General features: G+C 47.3%; 1 protein-coding gene across 2 annotated transcripts in view; it reads right to left on the bottom strand.

Annotated features, from left to right (window-relative positions):
- Positions 1–22177, bottom strand: part of ZCCHC14 (zinc finger CCHC-type containing 14) — an 89823-nt gene extending 67646 nt beyond the window's left edge. Inside the window, exon 1 of one of the 2 annotated variants that reach the window (XM_032156250.2) lies at positions 21546–22177. In XM_032156250.2, coding sequence (XP_032012141.1) covers positions 21546–22115 — 570 coding nt within the window. In that variant the 5' untranslated portion in view covers positions 22116–22177. The remainder of the gene's footprint in view (positions 1–21545) is intronic. The other variant, XM_032156248.2, reaches the window with a different exon arrangement.

Below are 22177 nucleotides of genomic sequence, written 5' to 3'. Positions count from 1 at the left end.
CACTTCCCAGACGGTGGGTGGCCGGGCAGAGGGGCTCCTCACTTCCCAGACGATGCGTGGCCGGGCAGAGGGGCTCCTCACTTCCTAGACGATGGGTGGCCGGGCAGAGGCGCTCTTATTGCCCAAGCTGGAGTGCAATGGCACGGTCTCAGCTCACCACAACCTCCGCCTCCCAGGTTCAAGCAATGCTCCCGCCTCAGCCTCCCAAGTAGCTGAGATTACAGGTGCACACCACCACGCCCGGCTAATTTTTGTATTTTTAGTAGAGAAAGGGTTTCACCATGTTGGTTAGGCTGGTCTCGAACTCCTGACCTCGTGATCCGTCCACCTTGGCCTCCCAAAGTGCTGGGATTATAGGCATGAGCCACCACGCCCGGCCACCCCTGGGGTAACTAAGGAAGAGAAACTGGGCACAGTTTACTGTCAGGCAAGCTTTCCTGGGGCAAATATGATTGGTAATAAAATGTCTGCCATTTCTGTTCACGGTGTGAGTACCTGTGGAAGACGGATGTTACCACCATGACATGAATACAGCATCCCTTTCTCAATAGCAGGATCAGAAGCCTATTTCTAATGTCATCCCACCAATTCCCGTTGGTTCTGAAAATTGGAATAGTTGCCAAGGATCTGGAGATGACAACTTGACTTCCTTGGGGACTCTGAACTTCCCCGGTCGAACGGTTTTTTTCTTTTTTTTTTTGAGACGGAGTCTTGCTCTGTCGCCCAGGCTGGAGTGCAGTGGCGCGATCTCGGCTCACTGCAAGCTCCGGCTCCCGGGTTCAGGCCATTCTCCTGCCTCAGCCTCTCAAGTAGCTGGGACTACAGGCACGCACCACCACACCCGGCTAATTTTTTGTATTTTTAGTAGAGACGGGGTTTCACCATGTTAGCCAGGATGGTTTTGAGCTCCTGACCTCGTGGTACGCCCGCCTCAGCCTCCCAAAGTACTGGGATTACAGGCATGAGTCACTGCGCCCGGCCAAACGGTTTTTTCTAACAGCTATTTCAAGGTAAGATCAGTGAATGGTACATTTAAGATAGATTAATAGATGTAAATCTTCATTTATTTGTATGTGTTCTCTAAAGATTCATGTGTTTTTTTATATGAATAAGTTTAAGTGGCCTTTTGAAAGTAGGAAGGGTAGACGTACAGATGGTGACATCTGTACGTAACCATTTCAGGTTTCTTCCTTAAATACTGGTATTCAGTATCCCACTGGCCAACAGTGAGGATTTTATTTAACATTTTTAAAAATAATATTGCTCATTAAGAGATATCCTAAGGAAAAATTATATAAATTCAGGAGAGTATGTCTCATCATATTGTGTTGTGCATGTTCATTCAGCTGTTTTAGAATATGTTCTTATATTACAATAAACGATACCCTTAATTACATAGTCAAAAAAAAAAGTGGTCCTCCACTTCAGCCTCCGGAGAAGCAGGGACTACAGGAGGCGCATGCCACCGTGCCAGGCTTAACCTACAAACAGCTCCTTATCATCTAGTGCCTCAGGTTCAAACCCGTTCCCCCGTTTTTTAGGACACTGTAAGATGTTTTTCCTAACTTAACTTATAAAGTCTTATTATTCCCTAACCTAGTGGTTCTCAACTGGGGGCAATTTTGTCCCCAGGGGACATCTGGCCACGTCTGAAAACATTTTCTGTGAACTGGGGTGGGGATTCTCGTGGCATGCAGCCAGTGGAGACCAGCGATGCTGTTAAACATCCTGCAGCGCCCAGGACAGCTCCAGAGCAAGGAAGTACCTGGCCCCAGGCCTCAGGAGTGCCAAGGCTGAGAGGCTCTCCCTGATACAGTTTATTTTCCCTAATATTGAGTACTGCGTCTGCATGTGGAAGACCCGGGAGCTGGCAAACCACGCAGGCTGAGAAAGCCAGGTCTATCATGTTTGAAAAGAATACCGTCAGTTTAAAAAGCCAGGTGCCAATGGAATGCCTAAGATGTCAAGACACATTGTGAGAGACCATGGAGAATAAAAAAACGAAAAGTACTAGCATTTTTGTCTGTTTTTTTGGAGACATGGTTATGTTGCCCAGGCTGGTCTCAAATTGCCAGGCTCAAGTCATCCTCCTGCCTCAGCCTCCTGAGCAGCTGGGACCACAGGCATGAGACAATGCACCCGGCTATAACCACCTTTTGTACAGTTCTTCCCAAGTATCCATTATGCAGGCATATGCGATCATCCATCTGATCCCTGCAGTAAGCGTGATGTACACAGATCAAAGTATCTCCATGTTAAAAACAGGAAAAACTGAATGTCAGTTCCTAAATGCCTTCCCCAAGGTCATCTGGCCAGTAGGGAGCAGAATCAACTGCAGACTTTAGGTCCTGTAACTACAGAGGTCCGTGATTTGCGCAGATTAAATCCAAGGAGGCGAGCGGAGCACAGCGGTCAGGAGCCGTCTCGGCGGCCAGTGCTGCGTCCACCCAGGGCAGCCCCTGTTTCCTCTGCTATGGGATGGAAATAACGGCACCTACCTAAGGCTTCTGTGAGAATTAAGTAAAATGCATTTCTAGTACTGTGAACTGGAAAAATGTTAGCATCCAAAATGTTAGTTGCTATTATTATTGTGGTGCTTGTGGTGTAGCTGGAGGACAACTAAATTGCTTCAGTGCTGTCACAGAGACTTGGAGCTCTGGGAGGACCCAGGAGGGGCACTGTGAACTGGGCCTCCCGGAAGGCAGGGCTCCCTGTGTCTGCAGCATCTGCTGCACCCCTGTGGGCAGCACACCCCCAGAAGCACTGGGGGTGAGGACACAGCCACCCACAGCCACCCCAGCTCCGTGTTCCCTGCACTGGGGGCCCGGGCCCATCTTCTCAAGTAGAAACTCTACCATGACATGTGATCGTCTGTTCTAAAACCAGTGCACTTGCCAGGCACAGTGGCTCACGCCTGCAATCCCAGCACTTTGGGGGACTGAGGCAGGAGGATTGCTTGAGCGGTGGCTCCCACCTGTAATCCCAGCACTTTGGGAGGCTTAGGTGGGTGGAACTCCTGAGGTCAGGAGTTCAAGACCAGCCTGGGCAACATAGTGAGACACATCTCTACCAAAATTTAGAAATTACCCGGGTGTGGTGATATGTGCCTGTACCTAGCTGCTCAGGAGGCTGAGGTGGGGGGATCACTCGAACCTGGGAAGTTGAGGCTGCAACGAGCTATGATTACATCACTGCACTCCAACCTGGGAGACAGCATGAGACCCCAACTCAAATAAATAAATAAATAATGAAAACAAGCGCATTACAGCTTGAATAATTATTTAATTACTTGGACTACAGTTAAAATGTTCTCAAGAGTCAAACGCTCATAAAGCTGCAGGGGGGTGGCCTCGTCCTCAGCTGAATGTAAACTGGGGCCATTGTCTGGACAGCAACAAGGCAGGATGTGATGAACTTTCTTTCCATCTGTAGCTTTTCACCCACTAATCCCACTGGAAGGAGTGTGCTGTTAGGATACAGTCAATCAGCGATGCAGTCAAAGGTTTGTGTGTAAGGAGATTTATCTCAGCTTTGAGCAAAAAGAAAAACAACAGAAACATCCCAGCAACAGATTACTATTGAAACAGGTCAATAAATGTGTATGTCCAGATGACTGAATATTATGCAGTCTTAAAAGGCATGCAGGATGCTCACAGATAGTGTGAAAATGGGCAGAACGTACGTCAGTTGTGTGCAAACAGGCACTGAGAAAAGACAAAGGTACACCGAAATATCAATAGCATTTATCTCTGGGTAATTTTTATTTTATTTTTCTGTTTTCCAATTTTTCTGTGAGGAACAATCACTACTTTTAGAATTTAAAAAAGTTACAGATATTAAGTCTAAATATAAATACCTCCCTACAAGATATGAATGATATGAAAAGTATAGAAAAACCAAGCTTCTAAAACCATAACCACACTTTCCTTCCACACATATCTCGAGGGCCGGGCACATCAGCGGCTAACATGAACTCCAAAGTGTCTACCCCTACAAACAAAATACAGTAAACATCACTATGAAAAAATAGTGTTTTCAATTTGTTTTCCAATTAACCTACCTCTACACAGGAAGGAGTAACGTCTGTTAAATACTTTTAAGTCAACGTAAAAAACATAAAACATAAAAACAAAAGAGATTTGTAAGCATTTTACTAAAATAGTCATTACGTGTCTCTAAAAAACCAGAACAAGAAGACAGATAGTTTAAGAGTGAAAGCTATTTGCTGACTTAGGCCAAGTGAAAGCCAACGCTAACCAAAAAAACATTTTCCATGTAAAAACATTCCTTTTAATATTTCTTAACCTACAGCTCTACTCATTAAAAAGAGAAAGAGAGAAAAAAGATCACTGCTCAAAATCTCAGCAAAGGGAAGCCAGTACTTAACTAGACAGGCTCCCAGGGTGACCAGATGCAAATCTCTTTCACAAATAGCCACAGGGCATCACAGCCTCCTCTAGGAACACCGGCCCTAACTGCCCACCCACGGGGGCTTCCAGACCTCCAGGTGCCAAGTAAAGCAATATGGTCACCATGACAGTCCCTTCCCCATCAAGAAAAATTTACTTTTTATTTTTTATTCTTGAGATAGGGTCTCAGGGGCCAACCACATGGGACCTCTGGAGTAGGGCTTGCCTACAGTCAGCCTCCGACACACCCAGAATCCCTGTTCCAGACACTGCCTGCAGAAACAGCAGGGAGTCTGAAGTCGAGAACCCTAGGTAGGCTAAAGACATACTTCCTAGTCCTGTAATCCCATAAAACAGGGTTAAAAGGGCATCTTAACAGATTTATTGACTTCAGCGAGAACACCAGCATCTTGCCTGTACTCATGAGCAACAACTCATTTCTGCCTTCCTAGCCCCTCCTTGCCCTCCTGTCCAGCAGCGACCTACTCACAACTAGGTCGGAGGCCGGCAATGGCGCTGACCTTCACTGCTGACCAGGCTCTGACCACTGCTGTCTTCCAGTGATTCTGAGCAACTACTACCCTCCACTAAAAAAAGACGACTTTATGCAACAGGAGAGAAAATGCTTGCACAGACAAGTGCAAGTGTCAGTAAAACTGGGCTGGGGGTAGGGGCAGAATTGAAGTAAGTTAGAGGAATATAATAGTGAAAGTGTCAACTTCCTGCAGTGATGCCAAATGCCGGCCCCAGAGTCAGACCCTCGGGAGGGCCGGCCCCCATCACTAGCCGTGAGACACAAGTGATGTGACCTTTCCAAGCCTGTGTCCCTATCTGTAAAGTGGGGACAGTCACCATATTGACTTCCGAGGGTCGGTGCAAGGACTGAAGTAGCCAGTCCACCAAGCGTGACTCTCAGGATGGAGCCTGGCAAACAGCAAGCGCCCAATCCACAGCCACAGGGATCCAGGTTGGCACCGTGCACCGAGGCATGCACGCAAAGCCCCTCCCTCAGAGCTTCCCCCTCAACACGGCCCCACAGAGCAGACCACCAGCAGCACCGCTATGGCGCGGGCGGGGTGGGGGAGAAACCAATCAGAGGCTGCTTGAAAAAGGTACAGTGTCAACACTGAGGAGCAACAGGTGACAGCAAGGGAACACACAGAAGCAAACTGACAGGACATGGCCACGTGGGAACAAACAACCCAATCTCAATCATCTCTGAAGACGATACTGTCCTAAAGTAAAGAATACAGCCACCATGATGGTCCCTTCCCCCTCAAGAAAAATTCACTTTTTATTTTTTATTTTTGAGATAGGGTCTCGCTCTGTTGCCCAGGCTGGAGTGCAGTGGCACAATCACAGCTCAGTGCAATCTCCCACCTCAACCGCCTGAGTAGTTGGGACTATGGGCGTGTACCATGGTGCCCGGCTAATTTTTTATTTTTTGTACAGATGGGGGTCTCCCTATGTTGCCCAGGCTGGTCTTGTACTACTGGCCTTAAGAGATCCTCCCAACTCAGCCTCCCAAAAGCGGTGAGTGGGATTACAGGCATGAACCACTGCACCCAGTGTAAGCAAAAATTTAAATTACGTGACACTCGTAATGTTAGAAACAGTGAGCTGCAACAGCTTCAGGGGCAGAGGCTGCAGCCAGCACCCTCTCCATTGCAGGCATAGGTGTAATCTAATTCCACTGATGCCACATCCAAGAGGATGGTAGATGAGACATTCCCTAAGGTTATCTTTATCTTCAGGACTTTTTTTTTTTTTTTTTTTTTTTTTTGGAGACGGAGTTTCGTTCTTGTTCCCCAGGCTGGAGTGCAGTGGTGTGATCTCAGCTCACTGCAACCTCCGCCTCCTGGGTTCAAGCGATTCTCCTGTCTCAGCCTCCCGAGTAGCTGGGATTACAGGCAGGCACCACCACACCCAGCTAATTTTTGTATTATTACTAGAGACAGGGTTCCAACATGTTGGCCAGGCTGGTCTCAAACACTCGACCTTAGGTGATCCACCTGCCTTGGCCTCCCAAAGTGCTGGGATTACAGGTGTGAGCCACTGTGACCGGCCCATCTTCAGGACTTTTGACGTTTAAGTACATACTACATACGATATTGTTATTGTGAATATTTGGCCAGGAATATGCTTAAATACTGGGGTTTTCTTAGAGAAGCTGGCTAAATGTCTAATCACAGTAAATAAACTATGCTATAACAACCATTTTGGTTCCCAATATAATATTCAACTCCCTGAGACGGACCATTCAAAGCAGTGAGCACGTTCAAGTGGCTGTTTTATAGCCCTTTGGGGATACTAGCCACAGTATAGGTTCAGTGTCAGAACATTTAGGCATCTAGGATGGGAAAGAACAGGACTTGAAGAGGCCAGGAACGAGAACCCCTGGTTGAAAACAAGAGTGCATCCGAGGTCCAGAAAGTGTCGGTGAAATCGGCTACAGGCTTTGTTTCTGCAGGCACCACAAACTCTATTCCAGGAGTCTTCTTGGGACACCCTATTATGAACAAGGCATCGCTGCTTCAGAGCCAGGGACCCCATCTCTTACTGTCAGCCATGCAACAAAAGATCAGACCAGAAAGGGCCCACCTGGATTGATCACAGAAGACATTTAGGCCAAAAAGTTTCAGATTTACCTCCCACTGCAGCTATGACCAGACTCTCATCCCCCAGGCACCTGGTATCTGCCCAACTGAACTTCACGGCTACAGGTGAAGCCTAGCTCAGGCCTGCTTCTCTGGCAAGTTCACCACACGCCTGACTCTCCTTGCCGTGGCTGACTGCCACCAGGGGCTAGAGCATGTAGACAACCATTCCACTGACATCCTCCATATGGACCCGTGAACTTCAAGGCACTGGGCCATCCTAGCCTTCTCTCTGCACAGCACCTCATCCTTTTAACAGCACATGTTCCAGTTAGTATAAAACCCCCCTTCACAGCCTCCCTTCCTCAGGGAGAATGAATCCTTCCTAGAACACATGGTTCATATTTATTTCTACAACCCCTGGAGTATATAAAGCAGGTGGTTCTACTTACAGTAATGGCTGAGATGTTGGACCAATCCTCTTGCAGATAACTATAAACTTTGGACAAGGCATAAAAAAAATCAAACTGAACAGGACCAAGAAAAGCAGAAATTGGAGGGGGCCTGTGCCCAGAGCGAGCTGAGCACTGCCTGGGTTTCTTGTCCTGGGGCAGAACCTGGTCCTCATCAGAGAAGGGGAGCACCTAAAGCTTAGAGAGAGCCCCAGTCTCACCTGGAAAACCAGAGAGGAGAATTCTGGTAGATGATCGCAGCTGGAAAGCGACAGGGGAAACCCTGGAAGGGAGAGCACCCTGGGAGGGGAGAGCACCCTGGGAGGGGACAGCACGCTCTGCACATCAACTCTGTGTGAGCCCTCAAACAGGCACGCACGGGGCAGGTCCAGGACAGCAAGGTCACACTACAGCAACTGAGTGAGATATTAGCTGCTGATAACACAGGAAGAGTATCTGGAGTTTGAGTCCAGCCAAACTGACTGCCTGCTAAAACAAAGCATCATGAATCTTCAGGAGGATAGAATGAAGTCCAGAGTTTCTACAACGGATCGTTCACAAAATCCAAGAAGCAATCCACAATTATTAGACATGGAAAGAAACAAAAACATAACCTGTACAAAGAGGAAAGGGTTAGCTCTGGAGACCAGGCACAGGACACATGCACGCTGCCAGCACAGGCAGGGACTCAGCAGCCCTTACAACGGGGCTCAGGAACAGAAAGGCAAAGGGACTTGGGCTGGACAAGCCAAACGGGTCTCAAGAGGGAAACAGAACATTTCCTTAAAAATGGAAATTCCAGAGCCAGGTGCAGTGGCTCACGCCTGTAATCCCAGCACTTTGGGAGGCCAAGGCAGGCGGATCACCTGAGGTCAAGAGTTCGAGACTAGCCTGGCCAACATGGCAAAACCCTCTCTCTACAAAAAAAAAAAAAAAAAAAAAATTACCTGAGTGTGGTGGTGGGCGCCTGTAATCCCAGCTACTCGGGAGGTTGAAATAGGAGAATCGCTTGAACCCAGGAGTCGGAGGTTGCAGTGAGCCGAGAGTGTGCCGCTGTACTCCAGCCTGGGTGACAGAGCAAGACTCTGTCTCAAAAAAAAAAAAAGGAAATTCCAGAACTAAAAAATGCTATTTCTAAACGAAGAAAAATCCTGTGGACGAGCTTTAACAGCAGACTGGAGATAACAGAAGACTCAGTGAATCTAAAGATGGATCAATAAAAAGTATCCAACCCAAAGAACAGAGAGAGAAAAAAGATCTGAAAGGAAAACAATCGAATAAAGCTTCAGGGACAATATCACACAGTTTAACATACCTAGAGCTGGAGTCCCATAAGGAGAGATTGAGGTAGGAAAACACTTTGGAGAAATTATGGCTGAAAACTTCCCACAGTTGGCAGAAGGCGTAAATTTACAGATCCGGTTAAGTTCAGGACACCAAATAAGATAAATTCAATAAAACACTTGGACACATCACAGTCAGGCTGCTCAAACACCAAAGAGACAGACCATCTTAGAGCCAGCTGGAGAAAAACAACTCGTGAGCACAGGGGAGCAGCCAACAGCGGCGCCCTGGAGGAGAGACAGGGTCTCGACTTCTCTCAAAGCCCCAGTAGAAGAAAGCTGCCAGGAAAGGACCTCACGTCCAGTGCAAACATCCTTCAATAGTACGGGTGAAAGCGAAACATGTTCTGATAAAAGAAAACTAAGAGCCTTTCTTGCCAGCACACCTACACTCCCGAAAATACTAAAGCGAATTTGCCAGACTGAAAGGATATGGTAACAAACTGCATCAGTAAGGAATGAAAAGCACCAAAATGGTAAATAGGCCTGGTTCCACTTAGGGGTTGGGGAAAAAAAGGTAAATATGTGAGTATATATAAAAGACAATATTTTCCTCATATTTTTTTAAAGGTACATTCGTACTGATGCAAACAACAATACTATATATATTGTGATGTCTATAGCATAGATGTAATATGTACACTTGCCACAGCAAGGACCGGGAAGGCACCTGGTTGCAAGACAGTGACCAGCTTCTTCCACTGCACGAGGCGGGGTACAGTATTAACTCTAAGCAGACTGTGGAAAGTTCAGTATCTACAGTGTCATCTCTAGACCAGCCACTAAAATCATGCAACAAAGGAAGCCAAGAGATAAAACGGAATTCCATCAATCTGCTTAAATGAAGTTTTAGAAACGGCAAAACTAATCAACGGTGGAAAAGAAACAGAACAGAGGAAAAAGAGTTTTTAAGGCCTGGGGGTGGGGGGTGAGAGAAGGTGGGAACTGACTGGAAAATGGCGGGAGGGAATTCTCTGCGCAACGGTCATACTGCACAAACCCCCATCAAGGCTTATTGCTTCTGTCAAAACTGAAGTGGTGGCCGGGCACAGTGGCTCACGCCTGTAATCCCAGCACTTTGAGAGGCTAAGGAGGGCAGATCACAACGTCAGGAGTTTGAGACCAGCCTGACCAACACGGTGAAACCTTGTCTGTAATAAAAATACAAAAATTAGCCGGACATGGTGGTGCGTGCCTGTAATCCCAGCCACTCAGGAGGCTGAGGCAGAATTGCTTGAACCCGGGAGGCAGAGGTTGCAGTGAGCCAAGATCGCTGCACTGCACTCTAGCCTGACAGAGCGAGACTCCGTCTCAAAAAAAAAAAAATACACAAAGAACAAAACCAAAAAAGATTGAAGTGGTGAAAACACTCAGATGACACACTTAAAATATGTGCATTTCACTAAATGTAGGTTTTACCTTTAAATGAAAAGAAAAAAAGGAACCCCAACAAAATATTAGACTGCGGTACTGAGGACTATCAGTTACGTACTCTCTGCTGAATGAATAAAAACGAGCCGCTGGGGCGAAGGCAGGGAGAGGAGCTTTGTCACCAAGACCATGGATCCCGCCCAGGGCCGGCCGCGCACACGGGGCAGCCCCGGGCATCAGCAGAGCTGGCAGAATCCGGGGATGAGGTCACACTCCCTACTTCTACCAGCCGCAGAGTCTGGGGCTCTCCGCCTCGTCTCATTTCATATTCCTCAGGTTCTTCCTCTCACTTTAAATGATGAAGTCAACACACAAACAATTTTAACTTCACACAATAAAAATAGCCACTTACTAATTTCCTTTGTCAAATTATTTATACTTAACCTCTCTGTGTCTGTTTTCTTATTGCTAAAATGGGGACAAAAATAGAACCTAACTCATGGAGCTGTTATGAGGATTAAATGAAATACATGCGACACCCTCAGAGCAGCCTCCTGCACCTGGGGAACACCGACACGCCCTCACCGCATCCCCCACCTGGGGAACACTGACACGCCCCCACCGCATCCCCCTAAGCCTGCCGCCCCTCACCGCACACACCTGGGGAACACCTACATGCCTCCACCGAATCGCTCCCCAGTCTGCTGCCCATCACTGCACGCGCCTAGAAACACTGACACGCCCCCAGGCATCGCTCCTCTCTGTAACCTGCTGCTCCTCACCTCATATCTTTATCAGCAATTGTAAAAGGAAAAATAACATTGATAAACTAACTTCCTCAATACAATATTAATGGTATGCTGGTTTAAAAGCCTTCTACCTATTTAAAAAACAACCCACACATATAAGTGCTTTGAGAAATGACACACTGCATGACGTGTGGTACAATGCAGTGTGGAAAGTTCAGAATCTACAGTCATCCCTAGACCAGCCACTCAAATCACGCAACGAAGGAAGCCAACAGATAGAAAGCCAACAGGAATTCCATGATTCTGCTTAAAGGAAGTTTTAGAATAGGCAAAACTGATCAGTGGTGGAAAAGAAACAGAATCGAGGAAAAGAACAGAAACAAGGCCCGGGACTCGGGGTGCGGTGAAGGTGGGAACCGACTGGAAAACGGCCTGAGTTCTCACATATGAAAGATGCTCCACCAGGAACCTGGAGTCAGGAGAATCCCCCAGAGGTGGCACGCAAGTTCTGTGAGTATCTATTGGTGTCCGGGTAGAGTTCACACACCACACAGTGCTTCCCACACAACCTCAATACTCCGTGCTTTCAAAGTATCTCATTAATTTTACTAAATTTTTTTTTTTTTTTGAGACAGAGTCTCGCTGTTGCCCAGGTTAGAGTGCAGTGGCACCACCTTGGCTCACTGCATCCTCTGCCTCCCAGGTTCAAACGATTCTCCTGCCTCAGCCTCCCGAGTAGCTGGGATTACAGGCGCCCGCCACCACGCCCGGCTAATTTTTGTATTTTTAGTAGAGATGCGGTTTCACCATATTGGTCAGGCTGGACTCAAATTCCTGACCTTGTCATCCGCTCACCTCGGCCTCCCAAAGTGCTGGGATTACAGGCGTCAGCCATAGCGCCCAGCCAATTTTACTAATTTTACTATAACTAGGTTGTTAGCATTATTCTCAAGCTTCTAAATTTTATTAAAATGCCCAAAACAGAGTAGGGGTGAGGGTTGTTCCTCTTCCCCATACACTAAATCTCTTCCTACTTCAAACAGTTTAATCTTTTTTCAAGTCTAGACTATAATCCTTCTAGCACTAGTTCCTATATATACATGTTTTAATTAGAGTCAGTAAGAAACCTAAGGATAGGCTGGGCGTGGTGCCTCACACCTGTAATCCCAGCACTGTGGGAGGCCGTGGTGGGCAGATCACCTGAGGTCAGGAGTTCAAGACCACCCTGACCAACATGGTGAAACCCAGTCTCTACTAAAAATACAAAAATTAGCCGGGTGTGGTGGCATATGCCTGTAATCCCAGCTACTTAGGAGGCTGAGGCAGGAGAGTCGCTTGAACCCGGGAGACAGAGGTTGCAGTGAGCTGAGATCACACCACTGCACTCCAGCCTGGGCGACAACGCGGGACTCCATCTCAAAAAAATAAAAAAACCTAAGGATATAATTTCTTTCTGGTAATTCTATTGATGCTTTTATGCAAATGTCCCAAATAATTAGACAAATGATTCCATAATGCTCCCTTAAGAGTTAATCTGATGTCACTGTTGAAAGTGTAAAATACAAATGAAACCTTAATTAGAATGAGTAACAGGTTTTCAATTTATTGACGTTATGTAGCAAACTAAAACAGACATTATATAGCAAACTAAAACATCGAGGCTAACCATGATTTAAAGTTTTAAAAGCATTAAAGAAATATAATCCAGACAAACTTACTTGCAGAACTAAAAATGTTACTCCATGGAAATGAACTCATCCACACACATGCCTCTACAGGCGCCACAGGAGACAAGGCCACCAAAGCATCATGCTGCCACGCAGCTTCTTCCTAGCTCTCAGCTGACACATCACAACCTTGTATGCGGGCAACCCAGGTAACCTAAAGCCCAACTCTCGTGTCAGAGAGTTTTTCCCAATGAAAGCTTTTCTATGCCAGTTTTTTCTTCTTCTTTTTCTTTTTTTTTTTTTTAAGTAGAGATGGGGTTTTGCCATGTTGCCAGGCTGGTCTTGAACTCCTGGCCTCAAGTGATCCACCTGTCTTGGCCTCCCAAAGTGCTGGGGTTACAGGTGTGAGCCAGTGCACCTGGCCTTGCATGCCAGCTTTTGAAAAATATAAAGTTAAAAATAAGAAAGTAGGGCCAGGCACGGTGGCTCACACCTGTAATCCCAGCACTTTGGGAGGCTGAAGCAGGCGGATCACCAGGTCAGGAGATTGAGACCATCCTGGATAACACAGTGAAATCTTCTCTCTACTAAAAATACAAAAAATTAGCCTGGCGTGGTGGCGGGTGCCTGTAGTCCCAGCTACTTGGGTGGCTGAGGCAGGAGAATTGCTTGAACCCGGGAGGCAAAGGTTGCAGTGAACCGAGATCATACCAGTGCACACCAGCCTGGGTGACAGAGTGAGACTCCGTCTCAAATAAAGTAAAAATTAAAAAAATAAAAGACCAACAACTCAACAGAGACGAGCAAAGGAGACAAACAGCTCACCAAATATCAATGAAATAGTTTACTTGAAACAGTATTCAACCTCACTCCTAAGATAAAACTATTACACCAGGTAAGTCTCCACCTAACAGAATGGCCGCAACCAGCAAGTGGCTAACTCACTGGGCTCATTAAAGGTTAGGGAAACAGGCCTTGTACATGGCTGTGGGAATTCTAAAAGCAGATCTTGGCAACAGGTAAAATAATTACAAAAGCACAGACCGTTTGACCCAACTCCACTTCCAGATTTCTGCTCCACAGGTAGACTTACCTGAATGTGAAAGGTCCCATCTGTTGTCTGTAACATGTAGGTGATATGTATATAATATGTAAATGACACTGCACTGGTTTGTAATAATCCGATGGAACAAAATGTTATCAAAAGGGCCTGGTTAAATAACACATTTGTGCCACTGAACAAGCTCTTTATGGACTGACAGAGAAGCCTCATCTGGAAAGACTGCCAAGAGAAGACCAGGAAGCACCTGTGTGTGCAGTGGGACATCAGGTACCTACTTGTAAATACATATGGTTTATCTGGAAGGTTCTACGAGGAAGTGTGCTATCTGCAAAGAGGAGAACTGGATGGCTGGGAAGAGGGTAAGAAACATGTTTTTCACATGTGAAATAAAAGTTATCAACACCCAGGGAAAGGAGAACCTTGCCTGACCCTTAAAACGTCCTGGGTGCCCTTCCCTGCCATCTGTGGGAGAAGGGACTTTCCATGCAGCAGCCTCTGGCACTTTTCCATTTCCTACCTCTGGTTACATTACTGATTTAAAATCTTTCTTCGCTGAAGAGATTGCTGAATACTCTTCCGTAAAAATTGTTTTTGTCAAAGAGGTTCAAGGCAAAAGGCAGGTCATAGGAGGCTGAGGAATAACTGAAGGTGAGGAACTAGAGACAGCAGGATTGACTTCACGAAGCGTGGCTGTGTTACAGCATGAAGAACGGCGTGTATGTAAGATCCTACGTGTATGTAAGCATGTGTATGGTGTCTTGAAAGAACGTGTGAACATATATGTGCACAAACGTGTCTGGAAAGACACACACCAACCCATTCACGGGGACCAGCACCACTCAGCGGGATGGAAGGCCTTTTCTGCTAGCTGGTCAGGGAGGGCTCGGTGGTGAAGCGACCAAGAGAAGGGGGGCTGGTAGAGATGAGTGGTGTTAAAGGCGGGGTTTTGTTGGCTGGTAGAGGTGAGTGGTGTTAAAGGTGGGGTTTTGTTGAAAATACAAATCAGAGAACCATTATGGTTTATGGGTCAGGTGGAGCTAGAGGTCAAAGATTGGACTGAAGTTCAAACGCTGACCTACCAGTGACCCTCAGGAAACAGAGGCCTGTGACCAAACCAGCGGTGAGGGACCAGCCTTACACAGAAAGGAAACACAAGAGAAACTAAGGAGGTGTCCAGGCCCAGATAAGACATTTCAAGGGCGAGTGATTTTTCTGTGAGCCTGCAAAGCACCCGCCCCACTGGCAAGCTGGGTAGTGAATGGCGGGCGGGGTCCACAGTGCCTCTCTCTGAGAGTGGGCGGCCGGGTCCAGGGCTTTGTGGCTGGCATGTGAAATCCTGTCCTGCTTAATCATGCCCTGATCAGACACGACACACGGCTGCTAGAAGAGCAACTCTGTCTTGCTTCTGTCTTCTCACTTTAAGTAGCTTCAGGTCTTTTAACCCAGAACAAAACAGAAACTGCTAAGAATTAACCTATTTTGTTAGTTCTGGATGATCTCTTTTTACCTTTGACAGGAAATGTTTCTACAATGTGTAAGGTCTCTCTACGACAAAAATATCTACAGGGACTGGAGAAAAAAATTACCTTGCTAAAACTAATTTCTAAACTGAGTATGTTAAGACTAAAGTCCAAAACCAAAAGCCCTTCAATAATGTACCCTAATTAGGTAACTCGCAGCTACACTTCTTACTTAAACTAACAAGATAACTACTGTTCCAACTGGCAGTTTTTCAAAAAACAAAAAAAACAACAACAAAAAAAGAAGGATCTTTTTCTAAAATCTAATCCCTCTAAGGTGGGGGGCGGGGGAGAATACTAAAGGAGAAATTTTTCCTAGCATAACAAAAATTTCTTCCTCATCAATTCAACAAAGATGCCCCAACACGAGTACCTCTTACTATTCTATTCTACTAGCTGGACTCTGAAGTTTTAAGACTCATATAGATTTGCTGGAAAAGCAAGTTAACCCAAAAGGTAGATGAAGTTTACAGGACTAAAGGGAAAATGGGTAAACGAAAGCCTAAGTAAGCGGTAAGCTTCACCTGCAGTGACAAGACTAACGCAGATGCTTATCTCCAATTACCTTCGCACTTGAACAAATGATACCATCATATTACTCATCAAATCCAAATATGACACAGAATTTCCAGTTTCTACAACTGTGCTCCAGAACACAGTATAAAACAGCAAAACTCAAATGTGTGTTCAACTAAATGAGGCAAATGTGAACTAGCTCATGTCAAAGTAAATGGCCTTCATTTAATGTGAGGGCAAAGGACAGTAATTAAAGTACCACATAATCCAAGCCATTACACAGTAGATGGCAGTGCTACTGCAGCTCCATCATGGCATCAACAAAAATACTACCACCAAGAAAACAATCAGAACTGCATCCCAGCACGGTCACACACTGCATAAGGATGCTTCCATCACTGACAGACCGCACGGACCAGGGGTCCTCTAAGATTCTAATAATGTGTTTTTACTGTACCTATTCTGTGTTTAGATACACAAATACCAGTGGGTTACAACCGCCTACAGTATTCAGTACAGTAACATGCTGTACAGGTTTATAGCCGTGGAGCAACAGGCTCTACAATGTGGCCTAGGGGTGTAGCGGGTTCTGCCACCCAGGTTTGTGCAAGTGCACTCTGTGGTGCTCACACAGCAAGATCAGCTGCGGACACTTTTCTCAGAACGTATCTGTGTCCTTAAGCAGCACATGACTGTATGCCTCAATTCCCGTATCATGTACTGTACTGTACTACGAAACAGGACAGTGTTTTAGACCTGTAACAGCTGGCCAAAAATAAAAATAAAAAAATCCACTATGTGTTAGAATATTATCTCCTGTATCTCCTGTAATGCAATAATAATAACAAAAAAAGCAATGTATACAAAGCCAGCCAGAAGACTTAGTTCACAGACAAGTTCATAGACCAGGCAGTTCCCAGCTGCCCAGGAGAACAAGTGTAAAACATGGAGACAAAACAGTGCTTTTAGGTCACAGCTATTCCTTTAACCATCAGTGACAACAGCTGCTCCAGAGAGAATCCGTTCTTATAGAATGCCAGATGACTCTTGGCTGCAATAGGCCCAGAGTTTAGGGCTAAAGGAGAAACTAAAAGAAACCACTTATACTTTGCCTGATAACCAGAAGATGAACTATCCCATGTTTCACCTCTGAACTGCAATGACTTTCAACAGCTTACGAAAAGCAACGAAGCAAAAGCTGTTGCTGATCTTTGGACAGACATTTTCAGCAGGTTTATTCACAGTATTTGTGTCTATCTGAAGTTTCTACAGTGCTTATCCTCAGGCACTCACAATGCAAGCCACAGAGAGTTCGAGAACTGTTCCACAGAACACACCTCTAAAGGAAGACCACCACCCCACCACACCCCTGCACCAAAAACTTTAAAAACATCATGTTTTTAGTACCCCCTTAAAAAAATCAGCCCCATGAAGCAGTTCATTATCCATAGCCTGAAGATGCTGAAACACAAACGGCAGCGCCCTCACAGCTGGAGCTCAGGCGGAGCCCTGCCCCTGCCCACCAGGCCCTGCTCCCCCATACCTGTCGCTGACCAAATGCACCAGCCCAGAGGCTCTGTACCAACAGCACAGAGTTCCCTGCCACCTCCAACTGCAGCTCCCCAGGCTAGCTGAGGCCACACCTACACAGCTCTGCACACGGCACCTAGCAATCTACCAGGTGGAACAGGAGCCCTCAGGACAGCCCTGCACCGACACGTGCGCCAGCGGTCCAGAGAGGACGCGCTAAGTGTTAGGCACAGTGCACGGGGGTGAAGACAAAGAGCCTATTAACCATGAAGACAAAAGTCTACAAGCAAGCATGTGAAGCAACCCCAAGGTCCACCCACTGAAGAACGCGTGAGCACAGCTCGGCCTCTTCACACAGGGGAACGCCACTCAGTCTCGAACGAGGAGGAAGTGCTGACACACCCACAGCACGGACGGGCCCTGACATCACAACAGCGAGTGAAGGAAGCCAGTCACAAAGGGCCACACGGTGTGTGGTCCCCTTACATGCTACGTCCAAAAAAGACACCCATAGACACAAAAAGGGGTGGTCAAGGGTTGGGGGGAGGGGGAATGGGGAGCGGGGAGGGGGAATGGGGAGCGACTGCTAATAGGCATTGGATTTCTTTTTGGGGTGATGGAAATGTTCAGTGGCAGTGGTCGTGCTTGCACAGCTATATGACTATACTAAAAACCAATGACTTCACTTTAAAAGGGTGAAGTATATATAGTATATGAATTCTCTTTCAATAAAGCTGTTATTTTTAAAAGACGAATAAGCATGTGCATATACCATAGCATATTAATTATCACTGACACAAAGAAAAAACTGCAAAGGATTTATTTTAACTATTTCCAAAACTATGGTCTTTTATTTACGTAAAACAGGCATTGGAAAGTCTAAGCCAACTATCCCCCACAGTTGGCAACCTGGAACAGGCGACTGCAGGAGCAGCAAGCAGCAGCATTACCAGCCACTAGGCAGAGTACAACTAATTCAGTCTACCATCAGTGGGGCTACTGGAAGTATTTATCTTTCTGAAGTAAAATACAGGTATGTCTACTTTATACTTCCCCCACTTTTACACCTCTAGAAGTCCTCAGAATAATAAGAATTTTTAAATAAAAACACAGGATTTGGATAAGGAATTGCAAATAATGACTATTTCGGAAAATCCAGTTAAAATAAATTTAAAAAAAATTTTTTGAGACAGGCTCTCACTGTCACCCAGGCTGGAGTGCAGTGGCATGATCATACCTCACCTACAGCCTCTACCTCCTGGGATCAGGTAATCATCCCACCTCGGCCTCCCAAGTAGCAGGGACTACAAGTGTGTGCCACCACTCCTGGCTAATTTTTGGATTTGTAGAGACAGGGTTTTGCTGTGTTGCCCAGGCTGGTGTTGAACTCCTGGGCTCAAGCGATCTGCCCACCTTAGCCTCCCAAACTTCTGGGACTACAGGCGTAAGCCACCTTGCCAGGCCAAGAAATAAAAATTCAAATTGGATAAAGAATTTAAAAAGCAATTAACATTTGTATCTCTAAAAGAAAAATACAAAGTCTCCAAGCTCAAAGAGTTCAAAACAAAATTCAACAGCTTACAGAAGAATGCAGACAGCTTTAATGGGGCTGCTTTTTCAGGAATACACCAAATGTTAGATTTAGAAACTAAGAAAGCAAAATACTTAAATGCTAGATTTCATCTGAGTTGCCTGCTCCAAGCAATAAAGGGTTCATCAATGTCAGCCTTAGCTTTGAAGCAGCAACAGAAAGGAAAGTTAAATGAATGGGGCTGAAATTAGCTTTGCAGTGACACTAGGGATGTACGGAAAACTAGAAAGCACGGTTGTTTTGAAATACGGAAATGACAGCCCAAGGTTACTCCTTATAACAATCCTCTCATTAAGGGTCACAGAATCTTCCAGCTTTCCAAAGATGAAACAAAAAAATTGTCAGCTCCAAGTAACTATTCAAAAACCAATATAGAACACATAAACGGTCATAGCCAAGATGTAAATAATTCAATCTATAAAACATGCCTTGCTTTAAGTTAGCATACCTCTATAAAAATGCATGTTAAAAGCCGGAGAGGCCAGAAAGGAGAAAGCAGCATTTCCTGCACCTCTGCTGGAAGCTCACGTATGTTACCTATGTAATCCTCAACACAAGCCTGTGAGGTAGGTTACATCCCTTCCACTGCAATAGGGACAACACTGAGAGGCAGAAGGATCCTGGCCAAGGTTGCAGGGCTGGTAAATTCAGTGCCCATGGCCTTGGGGCTGGGGAGGGGCGGGGGAGCGGTGCAGGGCTGAGCTGAGAGGAATAGATTAGCCCCTTCGTCTCATCAAAGGGATTTCTGCTTGACAGAAAGGCTCTCCTATAAAAGACATTTTTGTTCTAGATTTAGCTCACTGCCCAACCAAAATAATAATCACCACTGTCTGCATAAAGTGATGCACCCGTGCTCACACATTAAGAATCCCCTTAAAGAGATGACGTTACTGTAGCAACAGCCATAGAAATTATTAGTGGGTGGAATCTACACAAAGGAGTAACAGCACATGAAACTGACCATAAATGACTGAGATTCCATGAATAGGCGACAATTTGCTGGCATGTCAAGGCTTACACAGATTACCAGAAACAACTACATATCCTAGGACCCTCTGTGCAGCACACAGCCTGAAATGTAGGGTGGGAGCTGAACTTAAAAAGAAAACTATAGTCTTGGAGGTAAATGTCACACACGAAAAAATCAATTAAAAAAAACCAACGTATGTACCACAACCACTTCTTAGAGGAAGACATTAAAAAGGAAAAGCCACAATCTAGGATTGAAAGACAGCTTTAAAAACACACACACAAAACCTAGTAAACCAGACGGTGTTCTCAGCCACTCATAAAAGCAAAGTTTTACCAAAGTTTTAACTTCAAAGAACTTAAATACACTGCAAAGAGGCACTCAGCAAGACTGGTCCCGACTGCAACCTATTCCCTTCCAAAAAAATAATCAGTTTGTATTCTAAATACACATCACACCAGGTCAAAGTAATCTCTTCCGGCAGCAAAATTTTGGCACTGGATTGCAGGGGGCTGTTCAAAATAGCTGGAGCCCCAAACACTTTGCGTTTTCAGTTCTGAAACACTTAGACAAAAGTTCACATCGCTAAGTGGATGGCCAGGATGCCCTTCCGGTTCAATTTGGAGACCGGAGATCTTTAACCTAACCTAACATTCTTTAAGGCACCAGTGCTCTCCCACTCAAAATGTCAGCCTGGGTTTTGTTTCTAAGGGTCGCCAATAAATAGGTTTCACGGGCATTTAGGGCTCTAGGAGTCTTTTTCTGTCAGTTACAGGTAGCCCGGCTCTTAAAAACAATCACACACAACGTTCACAGGCATGTGTACATCCATACACACATGTGCACACATACATGCCCACATGGGACACACGCGTACATCATACAGCATGCACGTGTCCATAAATGAGCTCACACGGACAGCCACGTCCCGCGCGGAGGCCCCCAGCGACAAAGGCCCCAAGCAGGCCCTCCACCTGTGTGGAGGGAGCGGCTCAGACGGCGAAGCCCAGCGCCTTGCAATGTTCACCTCATCAGCGGCTTCTGGCATGGCCACGGCTCCTTCCTTTTCTGGTAATACCAGATATGGGGAAACCAAGGCGCCGCAATGTCTGTTATCTGTCACCCAAGGGCCCCATTAAGGGGACAAAGACCTTATCGCGTTTGCAGCCGGCTAAATGAAAGGAGGGCACTCAGACTGTGAGCTCTGACCGCGGACGTCTCCCGCACCGCTCCCGCGGATCCTCGGACCCAGGGCCCCTGCAGCCGCTCCTGCCCAAGGGGCGCGAGGCGGAGTTCTGGAGGCTTTGGGGCAGGCAGAGGGAACTGAGGGTGTGGGCTCAAGGCCACGGTGAGGTCTTGGGGCTTGAAGTGCAGACTTAGGGTGAGGAGTGCAGGCTTAGGATGGGGGCTTGGGACACGGGGTGGGGACTTGGGATGTACGGTGGAGGCTTGGAGAGGTGGGGCAGACATTTGGGGTGCGACATAGAGGCTTGGAATGGGGCTTGGGACACGGGCTGGGGGCTCGTGGTGCAGGCTGGAGGGCTGGGTGGGGGCTGTCGGTGCAGGCTGGAGGCGTGGGTGGGGGGGTCGTGGTGCAGGCTGGAGGCCTGGGTGGGGGCTCTCGGTGCAGGCTGGAGGCGTGGGTGGGGGGCTCTCGGTGCAGGCTGGAGGCCTGGGTGGGGGCTCGCAGTGCAGGCTGGAGGCTTGGCGTGCAGAGCTGGGGATGCAGAGTTGGGGTACAGGGTAGAGCTCGGGGCGGGAACGCACCTTGTGGCAGGCCGGGCAGGTGGGCAGCGCGCCGCCCGGCCCGGGCGCGCCCTTGCCGCCGTGGCCCCCGCCGCCGTTCAGGCTGCTCTGGATCTGCGTGAGCTCCTGGCGCAGCACCTGCTTCTGGTGGAAGCTGAAGGCCGGGTGGTTGGAGGCCATGGTGAACAGCAGCAGGAACTCATCGCCCGTGCGGCCCTCGTTGAGCTGCAGCCCGTAGTTGTGGATGATGGAGTCGATGTGCGTGAGCGTGCGGTAGAGCACGCCCGCCGCCTCGCGCTGCTCCGAGCCCAGCAGCGCCAGCGACACCAGCAGCTTGCTGCGCACCACCTCGTCCGTCAGGTTGGTGAGGCTGCCCAGGTCGGCAGGGTTGTTGGCCTTGATCTCCGAGTCGCGCAGCGAGTGGTAGTCCTTGCGGGCCAGGTCCTCCAGGCACGAGCCGAGGAAGCGCAGCTCGAGCGGGATGCACAGGTCCAGCAGGCCGCACAGGAACTCCACGCGCTGCGGCGATGGCAGCTCCGAGAACCAGCGGTACACGCCGTCCCTCTGCAGCGGGCAGCGCTTCTCCACCATGCTGCCGCCCGCGCCGCGCCGCGACCCGGGGCCGGGGGCCGCGCGGGGGCGGCCGGGGGGCG

This window comes from Hylobates moloch, unplaced genomic scaffold, assembly GCF_009828535.3.
Source record: "Hylobates moloch isolate HMO894 unplaced genomic scaffold, HMol_V3 SCAFFOLD_6, whole genome shotgun sequence".
NCBI lineage: Eukaryota > Metazoa > Chordata > Mammalia > Primates > Hylobatidae > Hylobates > Hylobates moloch.
Note: the sequence above shows the minus strand (reverse complement) of the source record. Positions and strands in the feature narration are given on the sequence as shown.